General features: G+C 33.7%; 2 protein-coding genes across 2 annotated transcripts; both read left to right on the forward strand.

Annotated features, from left to right (window-relative positions):
• Nucleotides 1-2292: 2292 nt before the first annotated feature.
• Nucleotides 2293-4030, forward strand: LOC104700480 (protein FLC EXPRESSOR). Its single transcript, XM_010416004.3, has 4 exons — nucleotides 2293-2988; nucleotides 3106-3272; nucleotides 3373-3461; nucleotides 3825-4030. Exons 1-4 carry the CDS (start codon nucleotides 2462-2464, stop codon nucleotides 3897-3899), a joined length of 858 nt encoding a protein of 285 aa, XP_010414306.1. The 5' UTR covers nucleotides 2293-2461; the 3' UTR covers nucleotides 3900-4030.
• Nucleotides 4031-9882: 5852 nt separating this feature from the next.
• LOC104700481 (F-box/LRR-repeat protein At2g29930-like) lies at nucleotides 9883-11962 on the forward strand. The gene is made up of 4 exons (XM_010416007.3): nucleotides 9883-10015; nucleotides 10174-11116; nucleotides 11205-11345; nucleotides 11484-11962. Exons 2-4 carry the CDS (start codon nucleotides 10208-10210, stop codon nucleotides 11835-11837), a joined length of 1404 nt encoding a protein of 467 aa, XP_010414309.2. The 5' UTR covers nucleotides 9883-10015; nucleotides 10174-10207; the 3' UTR covers nucleotides 11838-11962.
• The last annotated feature ends 10675 nt before the right edge of the window (nucleotides 11963-22637 follow it).

Raw genomic sequence — 22637 nt, forward strand, 5'->3', positions numbered from 1 at the left:
GAGAGGAAATATAATTTGAGCTTACGTACGATCATAAAATCTATACGTACGTACATGGTACATATATTTAGTGGAAGAGTATTTCCTGTATTATTGCATACTAGCTAAAAAGGAAAATGTAGAAAATAAAAAGGACTAAGCTAACAGGACCACTCTAGAGGAGGAATAAATAGTTTAGCTAGGTGCTAATGGAGAGATATATTTTAGAATTAGAACTGTCACATTGGGAAGTGGTTCGTCTTGCTAACGTATTATAGATTCATTCATAAGAAAAAAGAACTAAATAATTCTCTAAATTACTTTAATTAAACACTAAAATGAGAACAAACTAAAAGAAAGAAGAGAGAAGAGAACAGACATCTTTGAGCACCTCGGAGAAAAATAAGCATGTGAGACTCGATGCACATCATTAAATGCCTTTGAGATGACATGGAAGATTCGGTTCTCGGTATTTGCTCTTTTGTTTCTATTTTACAGCATTTTCTTACTTACTTACAAAAAAAAAAAAAAGTTAAATCTTTGGAAACGGTGGGGGAGACAAGAAGCAATGTTTGACTGAGTTCAGTAAATTTTTATTAAAGTCTCTTCTGTGTTGTTGAAGAGGTGGGAAATAAAAAGTACCTGAGGGCTTGGTTTTTTTTTCTTAAAAGTTTAGTTGAGTGAGTGAAAGAAATGAGTTTCTGTTTTTGTCGGGAAATAAATATAAGTCTGTGTTTGTGTAACTGTAAGATTCTGTAAGAAACAAAAAGAAGCAATCTGAATTACATCAGAGAGTTTTCGTGCTGATCCGTGGACTTGGACTCTAGCACTCTGCCGCCTCACTCATCTTCCAACTATCAGTTCGATTTTATCTTTCTGTCAGTAAAAGTTATATTTTCCAAAAATAACTAATAAAAGTAATAATTGGCAATACAAAAATGGATATACTTAAAAGATCCACATAAAAATGGTGGATATCGTAAGAAAACCCTTTAATAAAAAAAATGGTGGATACATATTATTTATTAATTATAAAATTAGTACATATATAGTCTGGTGGATACATATTATTTATTAATTATAAAATTAGTACATATATAGTCTAATAACAAAGCTTTGTCAAATTATTCAGTTGTTCTTCTTTTAATTTATACTCACAAGTTAAGATGCAAATTAGTATATTAGTCTATAACAAAGCTTCGTCAAATTATTCAATTATTCTTCTTATAATTTGTATTCACAGTTTAACTTTTTGCCAATCTAAACCTAATTTTTAGGCTTCTCTATTTTTTAAATTCGTATAAATATTAAAAACACCTAAAATGTTATCTCAGATTTTAGAGTGGTCAAATTGAACCATCCATTGTCATTTCTTATATTTTTAGCATCATAATTTTTTGTATTGGTAAATGTATTTATTATAATAAAATTATCATATAATCTGATAAAAATAATACATTTCTCCTATCTTTTTTTTTTTAATTTTATAGTTGTACAAAACGACTAAAGTAAATAACATATATTGTATTCATTTTTCTATTTTTTTAGATCATATTACACTATTTTAATTTATTATAAATATCATTCTCGAATACTTAATTACAACAAAAATCCAATAAAAACTCAAGTCTTTCTCCAATAGGACCAATACTGTCTAACCAGATATGTATAAACAAATATAATCACATGAATAGTGGATATGTAGATGTGGATGTAAAAAGAGTCAATTATTACCAATATACATCACATAACTATGATTATATGATCTTAATCAAAAAATCAAAAGTATTATTTGAAAAAAATCAAAAGTATTATTTGAGAAAATCAAAAGTGGACATTATTGTATTCGTTTTTTCTCCTACTTTTCTGATATCTCATTCTACCATTTTATAAATACCGTTTTCAAACACTTAATTACAAACAAAAAAACGAAAATAAAAAACTCAAGCCTTTCTCCAATACCGTCTAACCATTGATACAAGATAAAATATGAAATTATAAATAGTTGATATGTAGATGTAAAAAGATTCTTTTATTAGTTATTACCAATATACTACATCACATAACTATGATCTTTATACCAATATACATCACATAACTATGATCTTTGTACCAATATGTATCACATAACTATGATCTTAATCAAAAAAATCAAAAGTATTAATACACATAACAATTTAGTTTATTCCAAGCTTTCTAGTTTCATTTGCATCTTGAAATATAATTTTTTTTTTTTTTTTTTTGTGCACAAGATAACTACATTATATTGGAACCAAAAACATAGTGAGAACCAAAACGGCTTCTTGTTTAGGCTTAGTAAGATCCAAGTGTGCTTAATCAAGCCTTATTTTATAATAACGAACTCATAATAATAACAATAAAAAAAAAAAAAGTTTCTGCGAGAAAAGAAAGAAACGATAATTTCAATTAGGGCAGAAGATAGACAAACCGGAGAAGGTAAGGTAATCGGAGATCGGAAACAATGGCCGGACGAGACCGTTATCTTCCATCGTCGGCGGTTTCAACTTCATCATCATCAAGACTAATAGAATCTCAATTAATCGAATCCGATCGAAACCGAGCTCGATCCGTAATCCTCGAGGATCGAATCTCAATCCAACACCGCGAAATCCAAACTCTTCTCAACGATAACCAACGGCTAGCCGTAGCACGTATCGGACTCAAAGACCAGCTCAATTTAGCCAAGCGTGAGCTCGAACGGTTACTCGAAACCGCTGCTAAAGTCAAAGCGGAAGGAGAAGCTAAGGTGCGTGAGGTTTACCAGAACGCGTTGAGGATGGAGGCGGAGACTCGTGTGATCGATGGGCTTGGATCGGAGCTTGGTCAGGTTAGGTCGGATGTACAGAGGTTAGGTACTGATAGACAGGAGTTAGCTACTGAGCTTGCTATGCTTGATGGTGAGATGGTTAAGGCTAAACCGAATTCGGATCGAGCTGTTGAGGTTAAGGCTGAGATTGAGGTTTTACGAGGAGAGATTAGTAAAGGAAGGTGTGAAATTTTTTTTGAATTCTTGTTTTTTTTGTTTGGAAGTGATTTGAGATTATAGGAATGGTTTTGAGAGTTTTGAAGTGGCGATGAAATGTTTTTTGGGGGGTTTGGGAGCAGGGCTGCTCTTGAGCTTGAGAAGAAGACACGAGCTAGTAACCTTCACCATGAGCGTGGGATGGAAAAGACTATCGATCACTTGAATCGTGAGATTGTGAAACTTCAGGAAGAACTGGTTGATTTTGAGACTAAAGCTAGAGCAGCTGCTGAGGAAGCTCCAAACCCAAGTAATTAATTACTGATCAATTTAATGACCTTGAAGCTTTTGACTTTACATGTTTTACCTGCAAAACCAGCTTATAGTTTTGAGAATTTGTTAATGTGAAGGTCCTGGATTGGCTGCAAGTTATGGGAACACGGATGATAGTTATGGAGGCCAAGGCCGGCAATATCCTGAAGCTAATGGTTCTCACAAGGTACACATGAGATCTTACTAGATGTATATAGTAGGTTTATGTGATCATCTGTTAATATTTCTCTTATCTTAGCATTATAATTTAGCTCTGTCAACCCCACAAGCTAGTTGTTAGGGGAAGGTTATATGCCCCATAGGTGTAGTAAGTGTGGAACTTGGTGTCTAAATTGTGGAGTGGGGAATTGAGAAGCACAATTTTGGCATCTTTGTTCCTTGACTAGTTGTTAGATTATAGGGAAAAAGTTTATATCTGTTGGTTTAGTGAGGATTGTCGTAAACTAAACAAATAGACTGAGACTGGTGTTTATCTTAACATTCTTCTGTTCTGGTAGTTTTAACATCACCCAATATATATACACTTCAGGTATATGGAGTTTTGGACAGTCTCCCTCAACACCCACCTACTCCATTGCAGCATCCTCCGAATAATGTGCTGTGATAGTACCGGTGCTTATGTTTGTATAGGCCATAATTGATATTTAACAGATATTTCTTTTATATATATCTTACTTTAGCGGTGTATTCAGCCAAACAATTTATATGATTGAAGTTCAGATAAGTTTTTAGATCTTTTTTTTATTATTTTTTTTAACGCTGGGATTTTTCTCTAAAATATCATGAAGTCACTAAAAACCCAATACTATAAAGATTTCTTCGCATTTGCATGTTCGTTCAATGAATCTCCTTGAGATGTATAATAACACATGTCAAAGAGATATGTGTTCTGACATTTGCCACCTCAGAAATAGAAATCGGCAAAATCTTAAGTAAACTTAAAAGGTCTAAAATAAAAAAAATCATTTGTAAATCTATAAAATAAAACAAAATTTCAAAAAAAAATGAAAAAGAAAAAATTATAAAGTCTATAAAAAAAAATTGGGCGTTCTAAGTAAATACACATGAACCATAATCAAAATACTCAAAGATAGGATTGGTGGAAGTGTGGAAGAACAACCAAAGATCTATCAAGTCTCATTCCCATAAACAGAGTTTGAATATAGAGGGATCCTCAATAAACTGAGTTTGACAAGTATTGTTATACCTTCATCATCCCTCTTGATTAAACTCACAACGCTCCTCACATCTCTTTTGTGATTATTGTCATTAAACAGATAAAAAAACCTATCTATGATTATGTATGCAGATCTAAAGTGACTTTTGAATACATATTATTTTCATATAGTTTAATACTAACATCAATTTTGCCTACTATGGATCATTAATCATAATCTAAATTTGTGAACATCATGACCACAAATTGTCATTAGTTTTATTAGAGATACAACCATAATCTAAGTTTTTTGATGTTGCATTTGTTGAACAATTGTTGCACTTACAAAATATGTAATCGTCGACCACTTTGTAAATGGAAAATGAAAAATGGTTGGAGATGTCAAATGAGGAAGTCAATGCTAAAACATATCAATTTTACAACATGTTGAAATTGTTAGAAGAATACTATGTGATTGAATATGTATTTATTTGAGTTTCTAAGTCATATTTATACAAATAGAGTAACAAAACCAAATTCTCTAAGAAAAAGGATAAACACAGGAAAGAAAAACATAATTTTTTTTTGTTGATTTGAGAAAAACATTTGTTCAAGACAAAGATAATAACACTACAAAAACAAACTTTTGCTCCTATCTTGTTGGTTGGAGAAAAACATTATCTATGTATTATTTTTAATTATTTATTAATGTTGTATAATATCATTTGTTTTATACTTATGTTTAAATAAAACAATATTTGTTTTGTGCATAAAATAAAATAAGTAGGTTAAATTTGCAACTTAAGAAAATAGAGGATCATTATAAAAGTTATTAATTTAATATAAAGAAAATATACTTGGAATTTACTTGAATATTGGAGAAGTGGAACTCATCTCTAAAATGAGAGTTATTTATTTCTGAGTAAAAAAAATAAAAAAAATAGGTTGAAGATACTCTAAAGGGAGTATACTAGATCTAGTATTTTATACTAGGGATAAGGTTATGGGTTACGCCCGGCCAGTTATTTTATTTTATCGAAAGTGTAAGCTTATATACCTTTCACAGAAAAACGGATCATATGACATATCCAATCCAAGCTTTGGGAGCCAACAATTAGATCCATCTGCACAAGTCAACCATTTTAGTGATGCAAGCTATCAAGGCACAAACGTTTGTGCTGGGAAACGATATGCAACCATGCATCAGGGATCTGTAGTTTTAAAATTTGTATTTACTATGAGGATTGGTTATGTTTAACACATACATGACTATAACAGAAATTAAAGTAGACAAACTCTCGGAGGTATGTCGTTCATCTCAAAGTATCCATTAATTGGTTGTTCATATAATTAGCCCCAATATTATTTAGAGATAAGCTTGCATGACCCAAGTAATTAATTACTGATCAATTTAATGACGTTGAAGCATTTAACTTTACATGTTTTACCTGCAAAACCAGCTTATAGCTTTGAGAATTTGTAAATGTGAAGGTCCTGGATTGGCGGCAAGTTATGGGAACACGGATGATATTTATGGAGGCCAAGGCCGGCAGTACCCTGAAGCTAACGGTTCTCACAAGGTACACATGAGATCTTGCTAAATATATATAGTGGGTTTATGTGATCATCTGTTGAGCATTATAATTTAGCGATCTCAGCCCACAAGCTAGTTGTTGGGGAAGGTTATATGCCCCATACGTGTAGTAAGTGTGGAACTTGGTGTCTAAATTGTGGAGTGGGGAATTGGGAAGCACAATTTGGCATCTTTGTTCCTTGACTAGTTAGATTATAGGGAAAAAAATTATATCTGTTGGTTTAGTGAGGATTGTTGTAAACTGAAAAAAATATACGGAAATTAATGCTTATGATTTATACTAAGACTGGTGTCTTTACTTGAATTTATCTTAACATTCTTCTGTTCTGGTAGTTTCTAATATATACAAATTCAGGTATATGGAGCATTGGATAGTCTCCCTAAACACCCACCGGCTCCATTGCAGCATTCTCCGAGTAATGTGCTGTGATAGTACCGGTGCTTAATGTTTGTATAGGCCATGGTTGATTTTTTGCAGTTATTTCTTTTATAGTATATACTTAAGGGGTGTATTCAACCAAATACTTTATATGATTGAAGTAGTTCAGATAAGTTTTTAGATCTTTTGTATATTTTCTTTTAAACGCTGGGATTTTATCTAAATTATTATAAATAAGTCACTAAAAAGTTATTTATCTAACTTTCTATCAAAAAGAAAAGTCTAGACTTTCTAACGTTCTGAAGTTAAGAATCTTGACGCATCTGTACACTTCACGATGCTGCTAAAACAGAGAAAAAAGGATCGTTAACCAGTATAGATTAAGGTCAAGAACTGCCAACTTTAGACAAACCCACAAACCAACAATCATTTAAAACATATATGAAAAACCAAGATGCGCTATAACCAGATTAGAGAGATTCTCCAGCATACAAGATTAAGTTCAAGAAAGAAAGTTATATATATGAATTGGTGATGAAGTCTAGACTTCAATATTGTATTAATACTTTCTCAAAAAAATAAAATAATTTATATTAATTAAAAATAGTTCAGATAGTGTAGAAAAATATAGTTTACCTAATTGTCTTGAAAATATAGTTTACCTCATTATAATGAATTGGAAATTATAGTTCAGAGAGTGTATTGAAAATTGAAAATTATAGTCGATAATTGAAAATTATTTACCCCACTATATTTACCCCATATAGTCCAGATAGTGTATTGAAAAATATAGTTTACCCCATTATAGTATAACGAATTGGATTTTTTTTTGTATTATTAATGTAATGAAAGAAATTAGTAACAAAAACATTAAATTTAATTGAAGATTTCCGTAATTTTGTTTTTGTGTTTTTTTGGTAATGCGCTGATAATATATAATAAGTATTAAAATATATATATATAATAATTTAAACCTAATTTGTGAAAAACTCCAAATCGAAATCAATATTCGATTTTGTTTTGTTTGCGAACTCCAACAAGAAAAACTCCTCCATCTTTACGAACTCCGATAAGAAAAACTCCTCCGTCGCCGTCGAAGATGACGTCAACGTCTACGTTTCTGACCGGTCTGCCTGAAGGTCCAGCGAGAAACGCCCATCCTCATCGACCTTCTCAGTGAGCCTCGAGGTTGGACGAATCGTGCTTATTGTATGCGTGCAACAATTTTGTATTGGAGGGACATTGGTATTGTTGCTTGCACCATGAACAACTGGCTCATGAGGAGCAAAACATGGCGCATATAATTGTAGATGGGTTTTTTGGCATTAACACCAAGACTTTTTTGTTTGTTTGTTGGTTTGCGAATTCCGATCGCCGAGAAAAACTCCACCGCTACTTTCTTTGTCGTCATCTTCACAAAAAGAAGATAGACCAAGTCTACGTCTACGTTTCTCGCCGGTCAAAATCAACCTGAAGATCCGGCGATAAACTTTCAGATAGTGTAGAAAATATAGTTTACCCTATGAAAAAATAACTAAAGCAATAAATTGAAAACTATAATTTTTTTGCAAAATGAATAATAAGATCTATGTTTTAGGAAAAAAAAAAAGGCTATTCTAAGAGAATAAATTAAAAGACATTTAAAACTTAATCTTTATATTTATCACGATCTCAACTGTTTTTTAATCACAATTTGACTTTTTCTCAGCCCTATTTTTTGTCGCTGGAATCCCAAATTTTCTCATGCCGATCAAATCAAATCGCTGATAATAAAAATCACAAATATGGATTCGGAATCGAAGACATAGTGTCAATAAATTTGTAGATGGCGATGGACGAAGATGTAGTGCCGATGAATTTAGATTTAGACATTGACGATGCAATGACAACTTTGTGATTGAACGAGATATGATGTACCGCTCCCGCACACATGAGAAAAGGACTCATAAATTGTGTCAAGATCCAAATCCAAATACTGTTTTGAATAACAGTGGATTTTAAAGTAGATTTTTAAATCATCAGTTCAATAACAGTGGATTTCAGGAGACTTTTTAAAATCTATGATTGAATAACATAGGATTTGTAATTTTTACACAAATCACCTAGAATATCAAGTTGAATACACCCTCCTAAGTTTTTATAGTAGAAGATGAATAATATTCTATTTAGATATCAACAATATCAAATGAGGAAACTAAATCTTATAAAGGAACTGGTATGTCTAAAATATGGGAAACTAAATCTTATAAAGGAACTGGTATGTCTAAAATACACATATATATATATATATATATATATATATGTAGAAAGTAATTTTGCTTAAACTTTTTAAAACATAATAGCATTAATTGTTTTTCACGTGTAATTTATTATTTTTGTAAGAAAATGTTACAAAATTACATTCTAGTATTTATTTATTTATTGTTTATTGTTTTGGTTTGAATTAATAACATTAAAGCGCTTACACTTATAGTTTTATTGAGTTAATAGCATTAAATATTTGTCATGTGACTAATCACACAAATAACTATGTAATTTGTGCACTTCAATTTAAAAATACACACTAAACTTGTTTAATCATAATTAAAAGAGGACACTCAAATCAACAATCCCCAATAATGTTCTTTGATCTTAATTTTTGAATTTAATGAAGGAATGCAAAGAAAAAATAACAAAAATGTGTATTAAATTTTTTAGTCCTATAAAAATTCTGTTTAATTATATTCAAATGTTGAAAAAGAAATTGTCAGAATTAAAGAAAAGGGTTGAAAATCTTCTACGTATGTTCCTTAAAAACGGTAGTTTATGCCTCTAATTCTATTCATTTATATTATATTATTTCTTTTTAATATAATGCGATAAATTTTCTATATAATTTTAACTTACTAAAAGAAATGTACACTTTTGCAAATCATATTATAGGGCGATTTAGAATTTACATAAATATGATTACATAATTTTTTACGGGTGGTCCACTAAAACACACAATATTTTTGTCTGCTATCAAACAAGTTAACAAGAGCTGTTATACCAATAGTAACTCGTACCAAACATAAAAAGTGTAATCCAACTAAAATTATAAAATCTAAATATTAATTAAAAAATATTAAAAAAATACAATATACATTTGTTTTTAATAATTATTATAAAAATGTCTTTTGTTTTTAATATACAAGTTTTTAGATCTTTTGTATTATTTTTTAAAAAGATGGGATTTTCTCTAAAATATTATTAATAAGTCACTAAAAAGTAAAAAACCAATACTACTATATAATGAATCTCCCTTGAGATGTACATATAAATAAACCTTTTGGATTCCTCTTTCCAGTTAAATTCGTGTTTTGTAAAAAAAAAAAATGGATAGTGATGATTAATTTCTAAAAATTAAAAGAAAATAATGAAAAAAAAAACAAAGAATTTCCAAAATAAAATAAAAAATTTCAAAAATCAAAAGAAAAAGGGAAAAAAATAAAAAGTCTATAAAGAAAGAAAAAAAAAAAAAAAACTCTCTGCGTTCATCTTCGACCATTCTTCTCTCGAAGTTCCAAACACCAAAGCTCCGTTTTCTTCTTCTGGTTCCTTAAACAATTCGTAAGTTATAACATTATTATTACATAATATAGTCCTGAATTATTCACTCTCGGCTGTTCCAGATATAGCTATAGGAATCTGAATTTGTTCAAATTAAGATTGGGACGGCAGCAAATAAATATTATAATGATCCTGGTTCGTTAATTTCGTGGATTCAGTTGGAATCCTAAAGAGAGGTAATTAATAATTAAGATGGGGTCAAGAGATTTAATCAGCAATCTGCCAGATGAGGTACTGAGCAAAATCTTGTCGTTGCTTTGGACAAATCGTGCTGCTTGCACATCGGTTCTGTCGAGAAGGTGGAGGAACCTGCTTGCACTTGTAGACAACCTCGATTTGAAAGACGCAAGTGGAGCCAATCAATACTTCTGCGACTTCGTGGACAGAGCACTTGCACTCTTAAGCAATTCCACCACCGTCAAGAGATTCTCTCTTAACTGTCACTTTAAGTATGAAGATGCTCGGGTAAACACTTGGATTCGCACTGTCCTGCAGCGCGGCTTCTTGGAACTTCACTTGGAGGCCGCCTGTAATCATTATATAGACACTGAGTTCTTCACGAGCAACCAACTTGTTAAGCTCACTATATCCGGTGGGTTTAATCCTTGGGGTCGTCTTCCTCCAGGGGGTGTGTTTTTCCCAGCGCTTAAATCACTTTCCCTCGTTTCCGTTGAGTTTTTAGATGAGGACATGTATGAGCATTTCATCTCTGGCTGCCCTTTGCTTGAAGAACTGTTCCTGCATTATGATTGCCCCAACATATCCCAGGCTTTCGTTTCGAGTCCTACCATCAAACGACTCAACATCGATCACCATTTACATGGTCTGTACCGTGAGGAGGCTTACGAGGGTTGTTCGTTTCAGACACCAAATCTTGTCTACCTTGACTATTCGAGTTATGTCGCGGAAAGTTATGTTGTGGCTGATTTGCGTTCCCTCGAAGAAGCTAGACTCGATCTTCGATCCTGGGAGCAACTTACAGAGGTGGATGACAGTGATGAGGATGGTGATACAGAGGAGGATATTTTTGGTGATGTTAACCATCTGCTTGCAGGGATCAGCAATGTTAAAACCCTTCACCTATCTTCTGATACTCTTGAGGTCAGTTTGTTTTCTTCCTAGCTTCTATTTAATTATGTTTGTTTGTTTTGTTTTGTTTTGGTTGTCACAATATCTCATTATAATCCAGGTGTTTCACTTGTGCTGTGATACAATGCCGGTGTTTCGCAACCTCCTTACTCTATCTTTTGAGAGTCACAAAGATATAGGCTGGCAAGTGGTGCCACTCCTGCTTAACCACTCTCCAAACCTAGAGACTTTAGTCATCAAGGTATCAATCATCTTCACACACCAAAATTATTTCTGTTTCTTTGCTAGATTATTACTTTACTGCACATGATGAATTGGCTTGTGCTTGCTTTTTAATATTGGATTGTATGCTACATGAATTTTCGTTTTTGCTTTTCAGGGTCTTGTCCACCAAGTTACAGATATGTGCGGAGATGCCTGCGCTTGCATCCCTACGAGGAGGACGAAGAAGAAGATGAAGATGGATGAGGGAGTACGCTGCTGTTTATCGACATGTCAAGTGAAGGTGCTAACTATTTCAGGGTATCAAGGTACTTGTAGAGAGTTGAAACAGATGAGGCATTTCTTGGCAAATTTGAAATGTCTTGAAACTGTCAAGGTTTGTGTTAAAGTGAGTCGCCGGAAAGAAAACGATGCCGACAATAAGTACCTGAGGATCACCGATGCTCTTAGGAAGCTTGCTCTTAGGAAGCTTCCCAGAGTCTCATCAAACTGTCAGATCCATTGCTTTTGACCTTCTCGTTTCCTCCTTTTATTTAATTTGTTGCTAAAACGACTCGCTTTAACTGCATAAAAAGTGTAAAAATAGAGATGAATATTATGTACAAATTTTATAGTCTTAGTTCCTTAACTCTGAAATGGTTCTATCCTTTTTAATTCCTCTAAAGGCCTTTACAGCATAACAGACTACGATCTGCAATAAAAGCATATATACTTTCCGATTCGGTCTTGCATGTTAGCTACTAAGTCACATATCCAAACAAACACCAACGTGGATCTTAAATTTCTTTGTGACCTCAAGTTTAGTTTAATATATTCCCAACTACAAGAACCTGTTGTAAGCATATCCTACCGGATTACTTAAGACTTGACGAGGAGAAGTAGAAGATAGATAACAACAATAAGGCTGTGTGTATGTTGATGTGTAACTTACTTTCTGTTGTTGAGGAAGAGACTGAATGGTGTCAAATACTACCGGAGATTTAGACGTCTTAGATGCAGTTATCGTATGATCCATCTTGACCTGTAGAAAAATTGTCGACAATAACAGTTATATATGGAATCAGTAAGGCAACAGTTTCTAAGGATCCTGGATATTTGCATGGTCCGTTAGTGGACTGAGTGAAGGAGAAAGTAGAATACTAACCACTTCATGCTCTGGAATTGGACCTCGTGATTCTTGTTGATCTATTGATCCACTACCTTCTATTTCTAAGATTTCTAGGACATTCCTGGAAATCAAGTCAATGTGAGTCAATATATAATGCACATTTCTGTCTCATTCATCTTATGCTATACATGATCAAACTCCACAGAAAAAAAAAACCCCCAAAGAAAGGACATTGGCGATAGATTCCTTTATATACTTAGCTTTATCCTTATGTACTTGCATCATATTTACACTAGGTTTATTAATCACTTTAATCAGCCAATTCCTCTCTAATCAAAGGTATCTTATATGACAAAGTTGAGGTCGACTTACCACAAAGCCTCGCGTGCAGGATCCTAAGGTTGTGCTCCTTAGAAATAGGCACATAAAGTAAAAATAATAACTCAATAAGCAACTGTATTGAAGGAGGGAGACCAAGAACTTTTGACTGCATGAGGTCTTACCTTGGATGTGCAATTATTAATAGACAATGTTCTCAGGCAAGGCAAACCTGCCTGAAAGAATATATGAAGGATCAAACCTTCCCTATTGACAGATTCACACCAATTACAAACAAGTTCTGAAAAGGACATTAGTTTGAGTACATGTTTAATTGTCTTCAGCTATATTGTCCTACTAACCATTTGACATCTGAGAATGAATGTGAAAGCATTGTATTTTATCAGTTTGAAAATACCAAACCCCTGAGTTTACTACATTGGCTGTAGTCAGTTTGAAAATAAACAAAAAAGGCACATACACTAGGCTCTACACAATATAGAGTCTCCTAATCAGTTTAAAAAGAAAACAAAAACACATACACTACTAGGCTCTACACAATACAGAGTCTCCTGCTCCCTACACAGTCAAATACAGACTCTTCTCTCATCTCTATGTCTTCTTTTTTTCTTCTTTCCTCCTCGATGCTTCCGCTTGTGCGTCCTTCATACGAGCATCCAATGAAGCAGCAATTTCACATAGGACATCATCACCTGGGAACAGTAGTTATGCTACAACAGTTAATACTATGCTCCAGTTGCAGTGTTTATACTATTTATGTTACGGTACCTACTCAAACTACCAATTATACACATCAGTGTTTATACTACTATGCTCCCGCAGTTACAGTTACTACATATGTGTTACTACAATTCTACTCATCAGTTAGTTTAAAGAGAGGAGTTACATACCAACATCATCCATTGGCTCAAGAAAGGTTTGTCTTGAAGAGAATAGATTGACGTCTAATTCAAAAACAAGACAGAAACTCTCCAACTCAAACTGCTTACGAAGGACAGTTTCCCTGAGGTTAATCACATTCTTGAACATACTCTCACAATATCTTCACCCCTTTGATACAGATGAAGATAGTAATTCAAGCTATTCCATCTTATGAGAGCCCCATGATAATCAACATACTCAAACCTAGACTTGGTAGAAGGGTGGAAGATGAAAATTGATGAACTCCCACGCCTAGAGAGCTCGCTTAAAAAAAGCCGACCATGGAGTTGCCCAAGGAATCCGATTTTTGAGAGGGTTCCGTGGGAATGGTTTACCCACAATCACAAATATGGATTCAAATATCGACGATGTAGTATCGATGAACTTAGATTTAAAGATTGACGAGGTAGTGGCAGCTCATCTAATTCGGTATAGACAATATGCTTCCAAAGTACTCAAAAACGGTTGTTCCCTCTTTGATTGCAACTTTGTGGTTGAATCAAAGATGATGTACTGCTCCTGCACACATGAGAAATTGACTCATAAATTGGTGTCAAAAATCCACAATTCACCATGTAGTTGATACCTTAATATTTTCATATAGACTGCAACAATTTTTCTTCCACATGATCGTTGATATTATAAACTAAAAATCATAGTTTTCACTTAAAAATCATATAGGTTTTCATTTGAAAAAACAAAATATTACAAAAGTCTGTTTTTATAAATAGAATTTCTGAAGTAGTACACAGTTATATACAGTACTAAGTATTTCTAGTAGAAGAAATATAATTTTCTATTTAGACATCAACAATATCAAATGAGGAAACTAAATCTTATATAGAATATATATATATATATATATATATGTATATATATATATATATATATTATAAAGTAATTTTGCTTAAACATTTTAAAACTTAATAGCATTGATTGTTTTTCACTTGAAATTTACAGTATTATTTTGTAGAAAATGTTACAAAACTACATTCTAGTATTTATTTATTGTTTATTGTTTTGGTTTGAGTTAAAAGTTTAAAACTGCTTACATTTGTCGTTTATTAAATTAATAGCATTAAATATTTTTCATGTGACTAATCACACAAATAACTAAGTAATTTGTGCACTTCAAATTTAAAATCCCCACTAAACTTGTTTAGTCATAATTAAAAGAGGACACTAAATTCAACAATCCTCAATAATTTTATTTGATCTTAATTTTTGAATTTAATGAACGAAAGCAAAGAATATATAACAAAATGTGTTTATTAAATTTGAAAAATTGGTATTTTTAGTCCTACAAAAAATTATGTTCAATTCTATTAAAATGTTGGAAAAAAAATTGTCCATTTGCGTTGACAAAAAAAAAAAAAAAAAAATTGTCAGGATTAAAGAAAGGGACGGATTGAAAATCTTTTACGTTCGTTCGTTAAAGAACTGCAGCTTATTCATTTAGATTCTATCATTTCTATTCAAAATGCAGTTTCTTACTTCAACCGGTCAAACAAACAAAAATATTGTTTCACATATCGTAACACAACACCACTACGTTTGGAATTTAGTAGTTAGTAGACTTGTCGCCTGATCTAAAAAGGTTAAACAGAAACTATGGTACATTCAGATTTAGTTATGATAATATAGAAACAAGATTTTGAAATATATTGAGTAAGAAAAAAACCAAACTTAAATAAAAATACACACATCATTGTAAAACAATATAAAAAGGAAAACAATAGTTAACATCGTCCATATATAGAAAAGCATACGTTTTAGCCGAATTAAGACTTAAACCCATGACCCTCATGAAGATATGCATAACAAGCCCATCTGTTAGCGCTAGTGTTTTTCTACACAAACACGAAATCTTTACATGGAAATTGACAAGTTTTAGTGAACATTCATCACAATCAGGGCGGACGTACGCTTTAGTTTGTGTGGCACGTACCACATGCTAAATCCTGAAAATAAAATTTTGCATGGGATTTAGTTACTATAGTTCAGAAAATAATAACACTTATTATTAGTGCATCACATGCTGATGAAGTCCGACAGAAGCTCTTTTTACAATATAAACTAAAATTCAATATAAATTGTATCATAATTTAAGCTATATATATATTAAGCTAATAAAGGTTTAAGCCCAACTATTTAAAACCTACTAATAATTCAAGCCCAACTAAATCAAAGTCTTTCTACATGTCTAAAAACGTTTTTCACGTAGTTTTGTTTATTGACTTTTGAAGTTGGTTTTGACTATACCCGGTGCCACTGCTACAGTCAAGAGATGCTTTTCTGCAATGAAAATTGTGAAAACTACTTTTTTTTTTTTTGCTCAACATCAACTTTCCATTAATCAAAGTATTACAACCAAATCAAAGGTACATTACATTCACTTCTAAAGACTTAGACCAAAACAAATGCAATGGTTGATCAAATACAACCCTGGAACACTAGGCGGATCCAACACTACCTAATCGAGAACCATTGCATTTTTTAACCATAGTAAGATAGATAACACACCACAACTTGGTGTGAGATCATCACTTAAACCACCTAAAATAACCTAATGACACGAAAACAAATACTAACACAGAGAAAACCAAAAAACTACTATTGAAAACAATCAAATCCCAGCTATGAGAACCTGTGGATCGACATGTAAAACTTGTCCCAATAGCTTCAAAACCCAAAGGCGCATCATCATAAGAGCTTGGTCTCTCCGGCTTTCACTGTTCCGGTCCTAAACCTAAAAACGGACAATACATCCTACTGAACCGACCAAGAGTCGTGAGACAAAACCAACGAAATAGCTGCTTCTCCGAACTAACCAAATAACAACCAGAATGCTAATCTTCTAAAGATTAAAAATTGAGAACACAGAATAGCATATCATGACCTCACAATGCAAGAACGAGAAGCTACATCACTTCCGTCGATTTACAAGGCACACTCCTTGGCCGGACTGAAACTAAAACAAAGAAGACACCAACAAACATAAACACCGTGGTGAAGCGAAGGACTGGTTCAACACCAAACTGAAAAGGGAGAAGGCGAGGAGAGACCGGCTAGCTACACCAGAATCCAGGAACGCCACGAGCACAGCCACCATGAGGAGACCGAGCAGCTCCCATGCCTCACGAAACCACCACTAACCAAGATCTGAGAACCAGATCTAAATCTAAACCACCACAGGAGAGAGGGTCGGTCCACCAAGCTCCACCAGAGACGCTGAATGCACAAGCCACCGTCCTCAAGCAGCCACCAGAACAGCGACCTAAACTCCTTAGCGAATATTCTCTCTCCACGAGGTGGCTCACCACCAACCAGAGCTTCAGATCAGAGCAGAACCACGCCACAACCGCCGGAGCTAATGAACTGAAAGACGAAAGAGAAAATAAAAGCAAGGAGCCCTCTCACGGTACCGACAAGGAACGCCGGTGACCGGAGAGGCAAACGCAGAAGAACCCTAAGTTTGTCGCAGAGATCGCAAGTTGGGAGAGAAATTAGGAGCGCGTGTACCTCAAATTGTGAAAACTACTTTACAAACTGAATAGGTGATCAATTTTTGAATTATTGTATGGTTTGTTTTATTAAAAAAGAACACTTAGATAAGGTGACAAATGAAGTAGTGATAAAAAAATTTCAAAATATGGAAAATAGTAGAATAGTTTTGTAAGACTTCTTAATATGTTTTTGTTATGACAATCTTTTAACGTTTTATTTTTTTGGATTTTTAATATTATTATTAGTATATTTTAATTAATTATTTAATTAAATATTTGACTAATTATTTTGTGCCTATGTTAAATAAGTTTATGGATCCGCCACTGATCACAATATATAGTGAAAGACATCTTTGTCGAATGCTACATGAACTTGCAAAAAATTCAAACAAATTACCATTGACTGTGAAAGAAACCAAATTTGACAAGAGACTTTTGTGAAGAGAAAGAAGCTATGTCAACAGAGACGACAACGGAAGCAACGCCTTTGATCGGTGAGGAGACAAGGGTTAAAAGAAGCGGCGAGGTTACTAAGACATGCAAGTAGCGGGAGGATGATGATGAGAGAACCATCGATGCTTCTCTGTTGTTAACGCAACGCCGGAGAATGGAAACAACGGTGGTCGTGACGACGAGGATTCGTCTTTCAATCCATTTGGTTTCGTTACAGACAAATGCTCTACCTAAGTTTCACAGAACCTTCTCAGTTCAATCTTGAACTGTAATTGAGTTATTGAAGTTCAAATTAGCTTTTGATACATTTAAGTGGTTTTGAAGATAAAGGAAAGGAGTAAACCTTCTGATCTTATAACGTTACATGTTCTTTGTTTAGTTCTATATAAAGTAAGGGACTCATCACCAATTCATGTGTATAACTTTCTTTCTTGAACTTAATTTTGTATGCTGGAGAATTTCTCTAATCTAGTTATACCATCTTGGTTTTTCATATATGTTTTAAATGATTGTTGGTTTGTGGGTTTGTCTGAAGTTGGTAGTTCTTGACCTTAATCTATACTGGTTAACGATCCTTTTTTCTCTGTTTTAGCAGCATCATGAAGTGTACAAATGCGTCAAGATTCTTAACTTCAGAACGCAGTCACCTTAATTTCTCTTTAAGCCTTGGTTTGAGCAAATGAATGAAGTGTGTTGCAGGCTTGCAGACCCTTAGTTTCTGTCCTCGTTGTCTTTTTTTTTTCTTAAACATGATCTTACTCCTCTTTCGAAAGGTTGGTGATTTTGTGAAACACGCTGTTGATGAGGAACAAGCACAAGGAGATTCAGGAGGAGTGATGACTGAATCAAATTTGGTACTCTCTCATCTCACTTTCTTTCTTTCCATCCTTCTTCTTGTTTGCAATCCTTATATTTCTCTCTTTCTTTTTTTTCTTACAAAAACAGATAGGATTTTTTTTGGAGAAGATTGCAAAACCATCGAGACCTGTATGTATCTTTGAGAGTCATTGTTGTATCATAAATCCATTGCCGCTTTAGTTATGAAAACCTTCATAAGTTTTGTTTAGAGTGTGTGTCAAGTATTTTTCTTTTTACTCATACGTAAACAAAATTTTTTGAAATTTACATTTTCAGATCCTCACCTAGGTGTTCTACTATTGGACTATGTCAAAAATAATAGACATTTATAAGTGTCTAACTGTTGAGATTTGTATTTTTTTTTCAATTATAAATATAGTTGGATCCCATCCAACCATTGGAGATGGTCTAATGGTTCTCACGAGATATACACAGATAAATAGTAGCTTTACGATATTATCTGTTAAGATTTCTCATACTTTTACCATTATTACGGAGAAAAGAAGAGATTGGACTAATTGTTTGTAATAATTGTCTTACATACTACCCCATGGCATACTACACTGATCGATGTCTCAGAGATATGTCAGCTCTCTCACCCAACAAGCTAGTTCTTAGTGAAACGTTATCTCCATAGGTCTATTATTTTGTTCACCTAGGTGTTCTCCAAAGGGGTAGTATGTCATCGATCAGTGTTTTGGGTGTCACCCAATCTAAAAACTAGCTTGTTGAAACCTTCATATAATTTTGTTGAAGTTTTTAGATCTTTCGATTATTTTGGGTGAATTTCAGAAATTTCTTATGATTTGTTATTAAAAATCTCCTAAATTTAATTTAAAACCATGTATTTTTTTACTTTATAACTTACTTCTGAAGTTTAGAAATTAAATACCTAAACGGGAATAAAAATCTTGTACCCTTTACCATTAGATTTGCAGTTTTTTATGATTCATATTTTGGAAAAAAAACTTGCCATATGTTACAATTGACCAAGTTACTTGTGCTCTATAAGATAGGAGGATATGAAAATAATTATTGTTATGTTTTGCTTGGTTTGTTTGTTAGGTTCAAAACGCATCTCGTAATGAAACGACGTCATATAATACAATTGGAGTGAGTGACCCTGGTTGTTGGAATCTCAGCAAAAGTTGACATTTCCTTGTTGACCAAAAAAAAAAAGTTGACATTTCCTTTTGATAAAGAGACCTAGAGTTGACTTCACCACACATGTTCATGAATTCATGCATGCGAATTAATAAATCGATCATACAGCGATGAATTAATATATAACTTGCATAAATCAGTGATGTTTTAATTTTAAGCGTTCGAAAACATGACATGTTGGGTTATTTTGTATAATTTTTTTTTTGTCAAACAATTGAAAGTTTCATTCAAATCAAAACGTCACAAAGAGTAAGGTTGTTACAACATACAACAAGACAATCAAAGGAGAAAAAGGATAAAGGTTCCATGAGTTCTTTAAAGGGATGCTTAACTCTTGGAAGTTTTACAATATTTGAAGAATCTATTAGGACTAAGGTGGATTCGACCATGAAGGCAGGATTCGCGAAATCCTTGATCAACGAGTGATCATAGGTGGCTCTAGCGGCTAACGCAATCGAGTTTTGAAAAGAGTGTTCCACAAGGGTAACACTAGATGGATGTATCGCCAACATGAGAGGTAAGGTAATTGGGGCAACGTCCTTTAGCAATTTAAGATCGAACATCTTGGCTTTAGGAGGAGCTTCAACCGGGGATCTTAATAGATGGGTGCCTAACCGTAGCAAAACAGGTGAGTCCTCCCTCACATTAGGCTCATGGCCATGGAGGTTAAGGAGTCTCACACAAAGCTTGCAGCCGATTTGGCCCTGAGTTATGATAACAGACCCGAGCTTCCTATCGTTTGGTGATGTGTGACAATTGGGGACAAAGGGTGTTAGCTTCAAATTCACGCAGCTTGTTGGCTTAGATTCCAGAGTAGAGCTCAGTAATAAAGGTATGCACACACTGCAAAGTAACTGGCCTCGACAAGGATAAATCTCAGACCATTCTGAAGAACACATCATACTGCTACCGAGGAAACCTCGACTTGACCAAGCAGCTATGATCGGAACTAGAGAAGTTGAGTTTAAAATCGCAATGTCATTCACGGGTCTAGATAAAGCAATCCAAACCCCGACCAGTGCAAACAATTCACAGCACAAGAAGCTTCGGTGTTCACCGTGACTGATTTTCACAAAAATAAACTTGATTTTCCAGGGATACAGAGGTGGCTGGTTGACAAAGCATTGGTAACCAACATTCCGTGGAGGTTTGGTCATAATGCCGTTGCTTTTCAATATCTTCAGCTGAACCCGACGCAATGGTATCAGGATTTCAAAGATACAATTCCAAGATCCGTTCCATGGGTTCAAGTCGAACTTCAGATGGAAACTCTATCCATCTAACATAGAAGATCGGAACACCATATTGGATTGGTTTGGCAAGCAGGAGAGAGCAAAGGACATGTACCATATGCTTGTTGGATTTGGACAATAGCTTTCGTTATAGAAGGCAAAACCGGCGAGGGGCAATCGAACAGAGCAAACCGGGAACAAAATCCCTACCACCCACAAAGGGGGGCTGAGGTTACAACGATTAAAATCCTTCCTAATGTACTTGGGCCCGTAAGATTGGATACCTGGTTTAGTAGATGTGGATATGGGCCGAGAGTGAAGTCTTAAAGAGCCAGGTCCAATAAAGGGAACCACCATTTGGATTAGGTCAACCCCTGCCGCCGTCTTCATCATCACCGGTACAAGCATTGCCGACTTGTAGATCCGGTGAATTTCGGTGAGCGCCGAGGGTCACAAGGCAAAAGCACACCGGAGATTGAGGGGGAAAGGTAACCCATACTTCATATTCAAGCTCTAGTGGTAATTTGGATTTGAGGGATTTTCCTTCTGTCGGCTTCCGAGCTGGCGTGAGCAGAGCATGAAGAATATGGTTCACAAAGATCCATCTACGCACACTGACAAAATCACACTCGACGGGACACGACAGGAGGAAGTGAAAGAGCAAAGAACATGGTGAGTATACAGGAAAAACAGAGAAAACCCAAGCGGGAGAAACATAGAAGACACAAGCAGTTGCAAGGGAGTCGAAGTTGTGGGCAAAAGTCTCGACGCCGGTGAGTTCGAGCTCCACCGGCGTTAAGAGAAAGGAGGCTTTTTTAATTAATCTTATAACCTGTATTATATAATCTATCGTTATTTTGTATAATCTTGTCAAAGAGATTTGGTGTTAAACGCTTTTTTCTTTGATATACTGTATATCACAGAGACCTTTTTTTTTTTGCATAGTAATTAAGCAAGCACCAATCAGATCATATTTGATTAAGCAAATATAATGTGTTTGTTTTATAATATCCACTGAGTAGTGTGTACTAAACATGTGTGATGTATTGAAAAATAGAGTTATTTTCACTTAGCAGAATCTTTTTTTTTAGGCAATGTTTGTTCGAATTCGAATTAATGACAATCTTTATGTTATCAATATATATGCACTTATGTTTTGGCTATGTTTTTTTTAATACAATCTGGACAAATTGTATTGTATGTTGGATGCATCATCATTGATTTCAAACGGAAGGGGAAGGAAAAAAATCTATCAAAATGGATGCTATAATTTTCTTGTAACGAAAAGTGTAGACTTCAATATTGTATTAATACTTTCTCAAAAAAAGAAAATACATTGTATTAATTCAAAAAAAGTTCAGATAGTGTGGAAAAATATAGTTTACCCCATTATATTGAAAATAAAGTTTACCCCATTATAATGAATTGGAAATTATAGTTCAGATAGTGTAGTGAGAATTGAAGATTATAGTCCACAATTGAAAATTATTTACCTCACTATAGTTACCCCATATAGTCCAGACAGTGTATTGAAAAATATAGTTTACCCCATTATATTATAATGAATTGAATTTCTTTTTATTATTATTGTTATTAATGTAACAAAGAAATTAGTGAAAAAACATGGAATTTAGTGGAAGATTTCCGTAATTTTGTTTTTTTTTTGTTTTTTTGTTAATGCAATGTTAATATATAATTAGTATAAATATATATATATATATAATAATAAT

The sequence above is a fragment of the Camelina sativa genome, chromosome 7 (assembly GCF_030686135.1).
Source record: "Camelina sativa cultivar CO46 ecotype springtype chromosome 7, ASM3068613v1".
NCBI classification, from domain to species: Eukaryota; Viridiplantae; Streptophyta; class Magnoliopsida; order Brassicales; family Brassicaceae; genus Camelina; species Camelina sativa.

Coding starts and splice junctions, on each gene's coding strand:
- LOC104700481 (XM_010416007.3), top strand. CDS start 10,208: ATGGGGTCAAGAGATTTAATCAGCAATCTGCCAGATGAGGTACTGAGC. Junction 11,117..11,204: donor TATCTTCTGATACTCTTGAG/GTCAGTTTGTTT, acceptor ATTATAATCCAG/GTGTTTCACTTGTGCTGTGA. Junction 11,346..11,483: donor TAGAGACTTTAGTCATCAAG/GTATCAATCATC, acceptor TTTGCTTTTCAG/GGTCTTGTCCACCAAGTTAC.
- LOC104700480 (XM_010416004.3), top strand. CDS start 2,462: ATGGCCGGACGAGACCGTTATCTTCCATCGTCGGCGGTTTCAACTTCA. Junction 2,989..3,105: donor GGAGAGATTAGTAAAGGAAG/GTGTGAAATTTT, acceptor GTTTGGGAGCAG/GGCTGCTCTTGAGCTTGAGA. Junction 3,462..3,824: donor AAGCTAATGGTTCTCACAAG/GTACACATGAGA, acceptor TATACACTTCAG/GTATATGGAGTTTTGGACAG.